The 15,799-nt window shown below is 50.9% G+C and overlaps 1 protein-coding gene across 1 annotated transcript in view; it reads left to right on the top strand.

The window, feature by feature from the left end:
• Window positions 1-15,799, top strand: part of LOC134434022 (transcription activator BRG1-like) — a 48,252-nt gene that overhangs the window by 29,960 nt on the left and 2,493 nt on the right. The window contains 7 exon segments of the mRNA XM_063182716.1: window positions 3,703-3,780; window positions 6,143-6,361; window positions 7,560-7,810; window positions 10,558-10,666; window positions 11,558-11,659; window positions 13,015-13,147; window positions 15,283-15,425. Coding sequence (XP_063038786.1) covers window positions 3,703-3,780; window positions 6,143-6,361; window positions 7,560-7,810; window positions 10,558-10,666; window positions 11,558-11,659; window positions 13,015-13,147; window positions 15,283-15,425 — 1,035 coding nt within the window.

Raw genomic sequence — 15,799 nt, 5'->3', positions numbered from 1 at the left:
ATTTAAGCGGCCAAAAGTGAGATTGAAACGGATTGGAAGGGCCAAAAGTGAGATTTGAGTAGCTTGGAAGGGCAAAAAAATGAGATTTAAGTGACCTAAAGTGAGATTGAAGTGGCTTAGAAGGGCCAAAAATGAGATTTAAGTTGCCAAAAATGAGATAGAAATGGCCAAAAGTGAGATAGAAATGGCCAAAAGTGAGATTTAAGCAGCTTAAAACAGCCAGAATTGAGATTTAAGTGGCCAAAAGTGAGATTTAAGTAGCTTGGAAGGGCAAAAAAATGAGATTTAAGTGACCTAAAGTGAGATTGAAGTGGCTTAGAAGGGCCAAAAATGAGATTTAAGTTGCCAAAAATGAGATAGAAATGGCCAAAAGTGACATTGAAATGGCTTGGAAGGACCAAAAGTGAGATTGAAATGGCCAAAAGTGAGATTGAAGTAGCTTGGAAGGGCCAAAAATCAGATTTAAATGGCTTGAGAGTGTCAGAAATGAGATTGAAATGGCCAAAAGTGAGATTTGAGTGGCTTGGAAGGGACAAAAGTGAGATTTGAGTGGCTTGGAAGGGCGAAAAAATGAGATTTAAGTGGCCAAAAATGAGATTGAAATGGCCAAAAGCGAGATTGAAATGGCTTGGAAGGACCAAAAACGAGATTTAAGTGGCTTGGAAGGGCCAAAAATGAGATTAAAATGGTCTGAGAGTGTCAGAAATGAGATTGAAATGGTCCAAAGTGGCCAAAAGTGAGATTGAAGTGGCTTGGAAGGGCAAAAAGTGAAATTAAAACAGCTCAGAAGGGCAAAAAATGAGATTGGAAGGGCCAAAAATGAGTTGAAATGGCTTGGAAGAAGAAAAAAAAATGATATTTAAACAGCTTGGAAGGGTCAGAAATGAGATTGAAATGACCAAAAGTGAGATTTAAATGACCAAAAATGAGATTTAAATTAGCAAAAGTGAGATTTGAATTAGCAAAAGTGAGATTTAAATGACCAAAAATGAGATTTACGTGGCTTGGAAGGGCAAAAAAATGAGATTTAAATGACCTGGAAGGGCCAAAAATGAGCTAGGAGTGGGCTGAAAACACCAAAAATTGGGTGAAAATGGCCTAAAAAAAGGCAAAAATTGCTTTAAATCGGCCTGAAAGTGACAAAAATCAGATTAAAATTGCTTGGAAGGGACAGAAGTGGGGAAAAAATGAATTAAAGCGAATAAAAAGTGGTAAAAATGATTTAGAAACAGCCAAAAAATGAGTTTAAAATGCCAAAATTCAGTTAAAATCGACGTGAAAATGCAAAAAAAAAGGGGGAAAAGATCAGCCTGGAAGTTGGAAAAGTGAATTAAAATCTGATTTAAAGGGATGAAAATGAGGAAAAATGTTCTGAAAATGCAAAAAAAGGGAGAAATTGGCCCAAATTGAGGTAAAATGAGTTAAAAATAGCAAAAAAAAAAAAAAAAAAAAGACTCAAAAATGGCCAAAAATGAAGAAAATTTGGCTGAAAGCTGAAATGAGGTAAAAATAAAAATTAGTAAAAGGAGAAAAAATTGGAATCAATTGAAAGCGACAAAGATGGATAAAAAAATGTCGAAAAAAGGCAAAAATTGAGTTGGAAATGGCACAAAAACATTTAAAAAAAAGAAGCGAAAAATGTCCAAAATTGAGATGGAACCAACCTGAAATGTAAAAATAAACGAGGAAATTGGGATTAAAATGCTTCAAAATGGGGGAAAAGTGAAAGGTGAAAAATACAGGGAAAGGTGAAAAATGAGTGGAAAAATGATGGAAATGACCTAAAAATGAGGAAAAAATTCTGATTTAAACACCCAAAAATGAGGAAAAAAAACATTGAAAAGAAGCAAAAAAAAAAATCTTGAAAATATCAAAAATCAGCAAAAAAATCCTTTTAAAATGAGAATTTAAAAAAAAAATGGAAAGCACTCCGAAAGATTTTTAAAAATATTTAAAGCACTGAAAAATTCATTTTAAAAAAAACATTGAAGCCACCTAAAAAAGAGAAAAATATCGTTAAAAATAAGCAAAAAAAATCCCAAAAAAACACCCAAAAATGAGGGAAAAAAATCAACTGAAACCACCCAAAAAAACCCATTCAGACCACCAGAAAATGGGCAAAAATCCCAATTTAAACAAGCAAAAATCCACTAAAAAAATGAACAAAAAACCAAAAAAAACCCCAAAAAAACCCATTGAAACCACCCAAAAATGGGCAAAAAATCCACAATTAAACCACCCAAAAATGAGCAAAAATCCACTGAGACCACCTAAAATTGGGCAGAAAAATCAAAATAAACCACCCAAAAATGAGCAAAAAATCCCAATTTTAAGCACCCAAAAATGAGCCAAAAAACCTCATTGAATCCATCCCAAAACGAGCCAAAAATCCACTAAAAATACCCAAAAAAATCCATTTAAATCCACCCAAAAATGAGAAACAACAACCCCAAAAAAGACCCAAAAATCCACTAAAAACACCCAAAAAAATCCCTTTAAATCCACCCAAAAATGGACAAAAAACCCCAAAAAAGACCCAAAAATGAGCCAAAAAAAAACCCCCAAAAAAACTCCCAGAAATGAACCAAAAAAACCCCAAAAAACCTCCCAAAAATGAACCAAAAAACCCCAAAAAAGACCCAAAAATGAGCCAAAACAACCCTCAAAAATGAACCAAAAATCCTCCCAAAAATGAACCAAAAAACCCCAAAAATGAACAAAAAAAACCCAAAAAAACCTCCCAGAAATGAACCAAAAAACCCCAAAAAAGACCCAAAAATGAACCAAAAAAACCTCCCAGAAATGAACCAAAAACGCCAAAAAACCTCCCAGAAATGAACCAAAAAAACCCCAAAAAAGACCCAAAAATGAACCAAAAAAAAAACCCCAAAATGAACCAAAAAAACCAAAAAAAAACCCAAAAAACCTCCCAAAAATGAGGCAAAAAACCCCAAAAAAACCTCCCAGAAATGAACCAAAAAACCTCAAAAAAACTCCCAGAAATGAACCAAAAAACCCCAAAAAACACCCAAAAATGAGGCCAAAAAACCCCAAAAAAGACCCAAAAATGAACCAAAAAAAAACCCAAAAAACCCCATAAAACCTCCCAGAAATGAACCAAAAAAGACCCAAAAATCCCCCAAAAATGAACCAAAAAAACCTCCCAGAAATGAACCAAAAACCCCAAAAAAGACCCAAAAATGAACCAAAAAAAAACCCCAAAATGAACCAAAAAAACCAAAAAAAAACCCCAAAAAACCTCCCAAAAATGAGGCAAAAAACCCCAAAAAAACCTCCCAGAAATGAACCAAAACAACCTCAAAAAACCTCCCAGAAATGAACCAAAAAACCCCAAAAAACACCCAAAAATGAGGCAAAAAAAACCCCAAAAAAGACCCAAAAATGAACCAAAAAAAATCCCAAAAAACCCCATAAAAACCTCCCAGAAATGAACCAAAAAACCTCAAAAAACCTCCCAGAAATGAACCAAAAAAGACCCAAAAATCCCCCCAAAATGAACCAAAAAAGCCCCAAAAATGAACCAAAAAAGCCCAAATTTGCCCCAAAATGAACCAAAAAAGCCCCAAAAATGAACCAAAAAAGCCCCAAAATGAACCAAAAAAGCCCAAATTTGCCCCAAAGGGCCCCCGGAGGTCCCGGCGCTGTCGGGCCGAGGCCGAAGGCTCCGCTCTGGGTTTGCAGGAGGAAGATGAGGTGCCCGACGACGAAACCGTGAACCAGATGATCGCCCGGCACGAGGAGGAGTTCGACCTCTTCATGGTGAGGAGGAGGAGGAGGGGGAGGAAGGGCGGGGGGAGGAGCAGGAGGAGGAGGAAGAGGAGGAGATGAGGAAGAGGAGGAGGAGATGAGGACGAGGAGGAGGAGGAGGAGGGAGGAAGCAGAGATCCAGATGATCGCCCGGCACGAGGAGGAGCTCGACCTCTTCATGGTGAGGAGGAGGAGGAGAGGGAGGAAGGGCAGGGGGAGGAGGAGGAGGAGGAGGAAGAGGAGGAGGAGGAGGAGGAAGAGGAGGAGGAGATGAGGAGAAAGAGAAGGAGGGAGGAAGGACAGGAGGAGGAGGAGGATGAGGAGGGAGGAAGGGCAGGGGGAGGAGGAGGAACAGGAACAGGAGATGAGGAAGAGGAGGAGATGAGGAGGATGAGGAAGAGGAGATGAAGAGGAAGAGGAGATGAGGAGGAGGAAGAGGAGATGAAGAGGAAGAGGAGATGAGGAGGAGGAGATGGGAGAGGAGGAAGATCTGAGGAAGAGGAGGAGGAGATGAGGAGAAAGAGAAGGAGGGAGGAAGGACAGGAGGAGGAGGAGGATGAGGAGGGAGGAAGGGCAGGGGGAGGAGGAGGAGGAACAGGAGGAGGAACAGGAACAGGAGATGAGGAAGAGGAGGAGGAGATGAGGAGAAAGAGAAGGAGGGAGGAAGGGAGGAGGAGGAGGAGGAGGAACAGGAACAGGAGATGAGGAAGAGGAGGAGGAGGAAGAGGAAGAGGAGATGAAGAGGAAGAGGAGATGAGGAGGAGGAGATGGAGAGGAGGAGAAGGTGGGAGAGGAGGAAGATCTGAGGAAGAGGAGGAGGAGATGAGGAGGAGAGAGGAGGGAGGAGGAGGAACAGGAACGGGAACAGGAGATGAGGAAGAGGAGGAGGAGGAAGAGGAAGAGGAGATGAGGAGGAGGAGATGGGAGAGGAGGAGAAGGTGGGAGGGGAGGAAGATCTGAGGAAGAGGAGGAGGAGATGAGGAGGAAGAGGAGGAGGAGAGAGGAGGGAGGAGGAGGAGGAACGGGAACAGGAGATGAGGAGGAAGAGGAGGAGGGGATGGGAGAGGAGGAAGATCTGAGGAAGAGGAGGAGGAAATGAGGAGGAGGAGGAGGGAGGAAGCAGAGATCCAGATGATCGCCCGGCACGAGGAGGAGTTCGACCTCTTCATGGTGAGGAGGAGGAGGAGGGGGAGGAAGGGCGGGGGGAGGAGGAGGAGGAGGAGGAGGAGGAGATGAGGAAGAGGAGGAGGAGATGAGGAGAAAGAGAAGGAGGGAGGAAGGACAGGAGGAGGAGGAGGATGAGGAGGGAGGAAGGGCAGGGGGAGGAGGAGGAGGAGCAGGAGGAGGAACAGGAACAGGAGATGAGGAAGAGGAGATGAGGAGGATGGGGAAGAGGAGATGAAGAGGAAGAGGAGATGAGGAGGAGGAGATGGGAGAGGAGGAAGATCTGAGGAAGAGGAGGAGGAGATGAGGAGAAAGAGAAGGAGGGAGGAAGGGCAGGGGGAGGAGGAGGAGGAACAGGAACAGGAGATGAGGAAGAGGAGGAGGAGGAAGAGGAGATGAAGAGGAAGAGGAGATGAGGAGGAGGAGATGGGAGAGGAGGAGAAGGTGGGAGGGGAGGAAGATCTGAGGAAGAGGAGGAGGAGGGAGGAGGAGGAGGATGAGGAACGGGAACAGGAGATGAGGAGGAAGAGGAGGAGGAGGAGGAGATGGGAGAGGAGGAAGATCTCCTGAGGAAGAAGAGCAAGAGACGAGGAGGAAGATGAGCAGGAGAAATCCCATCCCAGCTCAGATATCCCTGATCCCACCTCAGATGTGCCCTCACCTCATCCCTCACCCCAGTCCCACCTCAGATGTCCCCAATCTCCTCAGAAGATCCATCCCACCTCAGAAGATCCATCCCACCTCAGATATCCCTGATCCCACCTCAGATGTTCCCCAATCCCACCTCAGATGTTCCTCACCCCATCCCACCTGAGATATCCCTGATCCCACCTCAGATATCCCTGATCCCACCTCAGAAGATCCATCCAAAACCACAACCCCACCTCAGAAGATCCATCCCACCTCAGATGTTCCCCAATCCCACCTCAGATATCCCTGATCCCACCTCAGATGTTCCTCACCCCATCCCACCTCAGATATCCCTGATCCCACCTTGGATGGTCTCAATCCCCCCTCAGATGTTCCTTCACCCCATCCCACCTCAGATAACCCAGATCCCACCTCAGATGTTCCTCACCCCATCCCACCTCAGATATCCCTGATCCCACCTCAGAAGATCCATCCAAAACCACAACAAACCCACCTCAGATGTTCCTCACCCCATCCCACCTGAGATGTCCACCACTAACCCTCCCACCCGTCCCACCAGCGCATGGACCTGGACCGGCGGCGGGAGGAGGCGCGGAACCCCAAGCGGAAGCCGCGGCTGATGGAGGAGGACGAGCTGCCGTCGTGGATCCTCAAGGACGACGCCGAGGTCGAGCGCCTGACGTGCGAGGAGGAGGAGGAGAAGATGTTCGGCCGCGGCTCCCGGCACCGCAAGGAGGTCGACTACAGCGACTCGCTGACCGAGAAGCAGTGGCTCAAGGTGGGACCTCACCTCGCGATGGTGGTGGTGGCACCTGCTGGTGGCACCTGGTGGTGGCACCTGGTGGTACCTGGTGGTGGTATCTGTGGTGGCATCTGGTGGTGGCATCTGCTGGTACCTGGTGGTACCTGGTGGTGGCATCTGGTGGTGGCACCTGGTGGTATCTGTGGTGGCATCTGGTGGTGGCATCTGCTGGTACCTGCTGGTGGTACCTGCTGGTGGCATCTGGTGGTATCTGTGGTGGTATCTGGTGGTGGCACCTGGTGGTGGCATCTGGTGGCTCCTGGTGGTGGCACCTGGTGGTGGCACCTGGTGGTGGCATCTGGTGGTACCTGGTGGTGGCACCTAGTGGTGGTATCTGGTGGTGGCACCTGGTGGTGGTATCTGGTGGTGGCACCTGGTGGTGGTACCTGGTGGTGGCACCTGGTGGTATCTGTGGTGGCATCTGGTGGTGGCATCTGGTGGTGGTACCTGGTGGTACCTGGTGGTGGCATCTGGTGATGGTATCTGGTGGTGGTATCTGGTGGTGGCACCTGGTGGTGGCACCTGGTGGTGGTATCTGGTGGTGGTATCTGGTGGTGGCACCTGGTGGTGGCACCTGGTGGTGGTATCTGGTGGTGGCACCTGGTGGTATCTGTGGTGGCATCTGGTGGTGGCATCTGGTGGTACCTGGTGGTGGCATCTGGTGGTACCTGGTGGTGGCACCTGGTGGTGGTACCTGGTGGTGGCTCCTGGTGGGGTGGGAGCACCTTACCAAGGATCCTAAATCCCAAAGTTCTCCAATCCCAAGGAGGCACCACCCCAAGGAGCCCAGATCCCTTGAGATCCTCAATCCCCTTGTCTCCACCACCAGGCCATCAAGGAGGGCACCCTGGAGGAGATGGAGGACGAGGTCCTCCAGAAGGATTGAGATGATCCCAAACCCTTTGAGATCCCAAACCCCTTGAGATCCTCAATCCCCTTGGTTCTCCACCAGGCCATCGAGGAGGGCACCCTGGAGGAGATCCAGGAGGAGGAGGTCCACCAGAAGGATTGAGATGATCCCAAACTCCTGTAGATCCTCAATCCCCTTGTCTCCACCACCAGGCCATCGAGGAGGGCACCCTGGAGGAGATCGAGGAGGAGGAGGTCCACCAGAAGGATTGAGATGATCCCAAACCCCTTGAGATCCTCAATCCCCTTGGTTCTCCACCCCCAGGCCATCGAGGAGGGCACCCTGGAGGAGATCGAGGAGGAGGTCCGCCAGAAGAAGTCCTCTCGCAAGCGCAAGCGGGAGCCCGAGGGACCCCCGGGACCCCCGGCGGGCGCCCGGAGCCGCGACAAGGACGAGGAGATCCGGAAGCAGAAGAAGCGCGGGCGACCCCCGGCCGAGAAGTTGTCCCCGAACCCGCCGCCCCTGACCCGCAAGATGCGCAAGATCGTGGACGCCGTCATCAAGTACAAGGACAGGTGAGGAGGACACGTGGGGATGGGCGGTTCCTGCAGGTTCCTGCAGGTTCCTGGAGGTTCCTGGGGTTCTAGATGGGCCTGGAGGTTCTGGAGGTTCCTGGCTGTCATCAAGTACAAGGACAGGTGAGGAGGACACGTGGGGATGGGCGGTTCCTGCAGGTTCCTGGGGGTTCCTGGGGGTTCTAGATGGGCCTAGAGGTTCTGGAGGTTCCTGGCCATCATCAAGTACAAGGACAGGTGAGGAGGACACGTGGGGATGGGCGGTTCCTGCAGGTTCCTGCAGGTTCCTGGAGGTTCTAGATGGGCCTGGAGGTTCCTGGCTGTCATCAAGTACAAGGACAGGTGAGGAGGACACGTGGGGATGGGCGGTTCCTGCAGGTTCCTGCAGGTTCCTGGGGGTTCTAGATGGGCCTAGAGGTTCTGGAGGTCATCAAGTACAAGGACAGGTGAGGAGGACACGTGGGGATGGGCAGTTCCTGCAGGTTCCTGCAGGTTCCTGGAGGTTCTGGATGGGCCTGGAGGTTCTGGAGGTCATCAAGTACAAGGACAGGTGAGGAGTACACATCGGGATGGGCGGTTCCTGGAGGTTCCTGCAGGTTCCTGGAGGTTCCTGGGGGTTCGAGATGGGCCTAGAGGTTCTGGAGGTTCCTGGCTGTCATCAAGTACAAGGACAGGTGAGGAGGACACGTGGGGATGGGCGGTTCCTGCAGGTTCCTGGAGGTTCTAGATGGGCCTGGAGGTTCTGGAGGTCATCAAGTACTAGGACAGGTGAGGAGGACACGTTGGGATGGGCGGTTCCTGCAGGTTCCTGGAGGGTTCCAGGTGACGGTAGAAGGTTCCAGGTGGGCCTGGAGGTTCCTGGGGGTTTCTGGTGGGCCTGGACATCATCAAGTACAAGGAGAAGGTGAGGAGGACACGTGAGGATGGAGGGTTCCTGGAGGCTCAGGGGAGGAGCAGGGACGAGGAAGGTCACGGCTGACGCCGACGTTTATGAGATGATGAGGATGAGGATGACAATGGGATGATGATGATGATGACAATGATGGTGATGGTGATGATGATGAGGATAATGGGCTGATGATGATGATGATGAGGACAATGGGATGATGATGATGACAATGATGGTGATGATGATGATGAGGACAATGGGATGATGATGATGATGACAATGATGGTGATGGTGATGATGATGAGGACAAGATGAGGATAATGGGCTGATGATGATGATGACAATGATGATGACGATGATGAGATGACGATGATGATGGTGAGGATGAGGATGAGATGATGATGACAATGATGATGATGACGATGATGATGATGATGATGATGATGGTGGTGGTGATGATGATGATGATGACAATGTGGTGATGATGATGATGACGATTATGAGATGATGATGACGATGATGATGATGGTGACAATGATGATGGTGATGACAATGTGATGACAATGATGATGATGGTGATGATGATGATGGTGATGATGACAATGACGATGATGGTGACGATGACAATGACGACAATGATGATGGTGACAATGATGATGGTGACGATGATGACAATGATGGTGGTGATGATGATGATGGTGGTGATGATGACAATGATGGTGATGATGACAATGACGATGATGATGGTGATGATGATGACAATGATGATGGTGACGATGACAATGACGATGATGATGATGGTGATGATGATGACAATGATGATGGTGACGATGATGATGATGCTGGTGACGATGATGGTGATGATGACGATGATGATGGTGGTGATGATGGTGACGATGACAATGATGACAATGGCGATGGTGATGATGATGCTGGTGATGATGACGATGATGATGGTGACAATGATAACGATGATGATGATGACGATGATGACAATGATGACGATGATGACGATGATGGTGACGATGATGATGATGATGACGATGATGATGATGGTGACAATGATAACGATGATGATGATGATGATGATGACAACGATGACGATGCTGGTGACGATGATGGTGATGATGACGACGATGATGATGATGATGATGGTGGTGACAATGACAATGATGATGCTGGTGACGTTGATGATGATGACGATGATGATGACGATGATGGTGGTGATGACAATGATGATGATGATGATGATGATGGTGACGATGACGATGATGATGCTGGTGATGCTGATGGTGACGATGACAATGACGATGATGATGATGATGGTGACAATGACAATGACGATGATGATGATGGTGATGATGATGACAATGATGATGGTGACGATGATGATGATGCTGGTGACGATGATGGTGATGATGACGATGATGCTGGTGACGATGATGGTGATGATGACGATGATGGTGGTGATGATGGTCACGATGACAATGATGACAATGGCGATGGTGATGATGATGCTGGTGATGATGACGATGATGATGATGGTGACAATGATAACGATGATGATGATGATGATGATGATGACAATGATGACGATGCTGGTGACGATGCTGGTGACGATGACGACGATGATGATGATGGTGGTGACAATGACAATGATGATGCTGGTGACGTTGATGATGATGACGATGATGATGACGATGATGGTGGTGATGACAATGACGACGATGCTGGTGGTGATGATGACAATGACGGTGGTGACGATGATGATGATGGTGACGATGACGATGATGACGATGGTGACGATGACGACGACGATGGCGCCGAAGGCCGCGCTGACGCCCGTGTCCCCCCGCAGCAGCAGCGGGCGCCAGCTCAGCGAGGTTTTCATCCAGCTGCCGTCCCGCAAGGAGCTCCCCGAGTACTACGAGCTCATCCGCAAGCCCGTGGACTTCAAGAAGATCAAGGTATCTCCTGGGGCCACCAGGGTCCACCAAGATCCACCAGGACCTGCTGGGGTCCACTGGGGTCTGCTGGGCTCCATTGAGGCCCATTGGGGTCCACCAAGATCCACCAGGACCTTCTGGGGTCCACCGGGGTCTGCTGGGCTCCATTGAGGCCCATCGGGGTCCACCAGGGTCCATTGGGGTCCACCAGGGTCCATTGGGGTCCACCAGGACATCCTGGGGTCCACCAGGATCCATCGGGGTCCACCAGGACCTCCTGGGATCCACCAGGGTCCACTGGGGTCCACCAGGATCCACTGGGGTCTACTGGGGTACACCAGGATCTACTGGGGTCCACCAATGTCCACCACGATCCGCTGGGGTCCACCGAGGTCCATCAGGGTCCACCAGGATCTACTGGGGACCATTAAGATCCACTGAGGTCTACTGGGGTCCACCAGGATCCACTGGGGACCACCAGGATGGGATCCACCAGGATGGGACCCATCAGGATCTACTGAGGTCCACCAGGATTCATTGGGGTCCACCAGGATCCACTGGGGATCCACCAGGATGGGATCCACCAGGATGGGACCCATCAGGATCTACTGAGGTCCACCAGGATTTATTGGGGTCCACCAGGATCCACTGGGGTCCACTGGGATCCACCTGTGGATCCTTGAGGTTCTACTGGGGTCCACCAGTGGATCCTTGAAGTTCCTTGAGGTTCTTGGAGGTTCCTTGACGTTCCTGGAGGATCCTTGAGGTTCTACTGGGGTCCACCAGTGGTTCCTTGAAGTTCCTTGGGGTTCCTGGAGGATCTCCTGGGGCTCCACCAGGATCCACCGGGGTCCACCGGGATCTCCTGGGGCTCCACCAGGCCCCACCGTGACCGCGGTTCCTCCCGGCCAGGAACGGATCCGGAACCACAAATACCGGAGCCTCAACGACCTGGAGAAGGACGTGATGCTGCTGTGCCAGAACGCCCAGACCTTCAACCTCGAGGGGTCTCTGGTAGGACAACCTGGAGAGGACAACCTGGGGTGGGACAACCCCGAGGGGACAACCTGGGGTGGGATCTGTGGTGGGATCTGTGAGGGACAACCTGGGCCAGAACGCCCAGACCTTCAACCTGGAGGGGTCTCTGGTAGGACAACCTGGAGAGGACAACCTGGGGTGGGACAACCCCGAGGGGACAACCTGGGGTGGGATCTGTGAGGGACAACCTGGGCCAGAACGCCCAGACCTTCAACCTGGAGGGGTCTCTGGTAGGAGAACCTGGAGGGGACAACCTGGGGTGGGACAACCTGGGGTGGGACAACCCCGAGGGGACAACCTGGGGTGGGATCTGTGAGGGACAACCTGGGCCAGAACGCCCAGACCTTCAACCTGGAGGGGTCTCTGGTAGGAGAACCTGGAGAGGACAACCTGGGGTGGGATCTGTGAGGGACAACCTGGGGTGGGATCTGTGGTGGGATGGAACCCAGGGTGGGATGGAATGACCTGGAGAAGGACGTGATGCTGCTCCAGACCTTCAGCCTCGAGGGCTTCCTGGTAGGACAACCTGGAGAGGACAACCTGGAGGGGACAACCTGGGTGGGATCTGTGGTGGGATCTGTGAGGGACAACCTGGGCCAGAACGCCCAGACCTTCAACCTGGAGGGGTATCTGGTAGGAGAACCTGGAGAGGACAACCTGGGGTGGGACAACCTGGGGTGGGACAACCTGGGTGGGACAACCTGGGGTGGGACAACCCCGAGGGGACAACCTGGGGTGGGATCTGGAATGACCAGGGAGGAGCAGGAAAGTCCAGGAGTGACCAGGGATGACCAGGGGTGACCTGGAGTGACCACGACTGACCATGAGTGACCACGAGTGGCCATGACTGACCACGAGTGACCATGACTGACCATGACTGACCATGAGTGACCATGACTGACCATGACTGACCATGACTGACCATGAGTGACCACAAGTGACCATGACTGACCACGAGTGACCACGACTGACCACGAGTGACCACAACTGACCACGAGTGACCGCGGCTGACCGCGAGTGACCAAGACTGACCACGAGTGACCATGACTGACCACGACTGACCACGAGTGACCATGAGTGACCATGACTGACCATGAGTGACCATGACTGACCATGAGTGACCATGAGTGACCGCGGCTGACCACGGCTGACCATGACTGACCACGGCTGACCGCGAGTGACCAAGACTGACCACGAGTGACCATGAATGACCACGAGTGACCATGACTGACCATGACTGACCACGACTGACCATGACTGACCACGACTGACCATGACTGACCACGAGTGACCACGAGTGACCACGAGTGACCACGAGTGACCATTGGCAGATCTACGAGGACTCGATCGTGCTGCAGTCGGTGTTCACCAGCGTGCGGCAGAAGGTGGAGAAGGAGGAGGAGAGCGACGGCGAGGAGAGCGAGGAGGAGGAGGAGGCCGAGGAGGAAGGCTCCGAGTCCGAGGGTGCGCCGGGGGGCTGCGGGATCGATCGGATCAATGGGATTGATCGGATGGGATCGATCGGATGGGATCAATGGGATTGATGGGATCGATCGGATGGGATCGATCGGATGGGATCGATGGGATTGATCGGATTGATCGGATGGGATTGATCGGATGGAATTGATGGGATCAATGGGATCGATGGGATCAATGGGATTGATTGGATGGGATCAATGGGATCGATGGGATCAATGGGATCGATGGGATTGATGGGATGGGATCAATGGGATCGATCGGATGGGATCAATGGGATTGATGGGATTGATCAGATGGGATTGATCGGATGGGATTGATGGGATCAATGGGATCGATGGGATTGATCGGATGGGATCGATCGGATGGGATCGATGGGATTGATGGGATCGATCGGATGGGATTGATTGGATTGATGGGATCAATGGGATCGATGGGATCAATGGGATTGATTGGATGGGATCAATGGGATCGATGGGATCAATGGGATTGATGGGATGGGATCAATGGGATCAATGGGATCGATGGGATCAATGGGATTGATTGGATGGGATCAATGGGATCGATGGGATCAATGGGATTGATGGGATGGGATCGATGGGATCGATCGGATGGGATCAATGGGATTGATGGGATCGATCAGATGGGATTGATCGGATGGGATTGATGGGATCAATGGGATCGATGGGATCAATGGGATTGATTGGATGGGATCAATGGGATTGATTGGATGGGATCAATGGGATCGATGGGATTGATCAGATGGGATCGATTGGATGGGATCGATGGGATTGATGGGATCGATCGGATGGGATTGATCGGATGGGATCGATGGGATCAATGGGATCGATGGGATCAATGGGATTGATTGGATGGGATCGATGGGATCGATGGGATCAATGGGATCGATGGGATTGATGGGATGGGATCGATGGGATCGATCGGATGGGATCGATGGGATTGATGGGATTGATGGGGTCAATGGGGGTCAATGGAATCAATGGGATTGATGGGATCGATGGGATTGATTGGATGGGATCAATCGGATGGGATTGATGGGATTGATCGGATGGGATCGATGGGATCGATGGGACTGATCGGAGGGGATCGATGGGACTGATCGGAGGGGATGGATGGGATCGATGGGATTGATGGGATTGATCAGATGGGATCAATGGGATGGGATCAATGGGATTGATCAGATGGGATCAATGGGATGGGATCAATGGGATTGATCGGATGGGATCAATGGGATCGATGGGATTGATCAGATGGGATTGATCGGATGGGATTGATCAGATGGGATCGATGGGATTGATGGGATCGATCAGATGGGATCAATGGGATCGATCAGATGGGATCGATGGGATCGATGGGATTGATGGGATCGATCAGATGGGATCGATGGGATCGATGGGATTGATGGGATCGATCAGATGGGATCGATGGGATCGATGGGATTGATGGGATCGATCAGATGGGATCAATGGGATCGATCAGATGGGATCGATGGGATCGATGGGATTGAATTGATGGGATGGGATCAAAGGGATTGGATCGGATGGGATCGATGGGATTGTATGGGGTCAATGAGATTGATGGGGTCAATGGCTGAGATCAATGGGATCGATGGGATTGGGATGGGGTCAGTGGGATCAATGGGATGGGATTGGGATGGGTGAATTGGATTGATGGGATCAATGGGATTGGGATTGGGATGGGATCAATGGGATTGGGATTGGGATTGGGATGGGATCAATGGGATTGGGATTGGGATGGGATCAATGGGATTGGGATTGGGATTGGGATGGGATCAATGGGATTGGGATTGGGATGGGATCAATGGGATCAATGGGATGGGATCAATGGGAACGATGGGATTGGATGGGATCGATGGGGTGTGATTGGGATTGGATGGGATCAATGGGATTGGGATTGGGATGGGATCAATGGGATTGTATGGGATCAATGGGATCAATGGGATTGGGATGGGGTCAGTGGGATCAAAAGGATGGGATCAATGGGATCAATGGGATGGGGTTGGGATCAGGTGGGATCGATGGGATCAATGGGATCAATGGGATCACTGGGATTGCTGCTCAGTCCCCGTTTCCCGCCCGCAGCGCGCTCGGTGAAGGTGAAGATCCGCCTGGGCCGCAAGGAGAAGGTTCCGGAACGCGGCAAGGGCGGCCGGCGCCGGGGGGGGCGGGGGGGGCGCCCCAAACCCCTCCTGAGCGACGACGAGAGCGACGACGAGCAGGAGGAGGTGGGACCCCAAAATCCCAAATCCCAAATCCTGACCCCAAACCCCAAATCCTGACCCAAAATCCCAAATCCGGACCCCAAACCCCAAACCCTGACCCCCAAATCCCAGATCCTGACCCCAAATCCTGACCCAAAATCCCAAATTCTGACCCCAAATTCTGATCATAAACCCCAAATCCTGACCCCAAACCCAAAATCCCAAATCCCAGATCCTGACCCCAAATCCTGACCCCAAACCCCAAATCCTGACCCCAAACCCCGACCCCAAACCCCAAATCCTGACCCCAAATCCCAAATCCCAGATCCTGACCCCAAATCCTGACCCTAAATCCCAGATCCTGACCCCAAACCCCAAATCCCGACCCCAAACCCCAA

The sequence above is a fragment of the Melospiza melodia genome, unplaced genomic scaffold (genome assembly GCF_035770615.1).
Source record: "Melospiza melodia melodia isolate bMelMel2 unplaced genomic scaffold, bMelMel2.pri scaffold_299, whole genome shotgun sequence".
NCBI classification, from domain to species: Eukaryota; Metazoa; Chordata; class Aves; order Passeriformes; family Passerellidae; genus Melospiza; species Melospiza melodia.
Note: the sequence above shows the minus strand (reverse complement) of the source record. Positions and strands in the feature narration are given on the sequence as shown.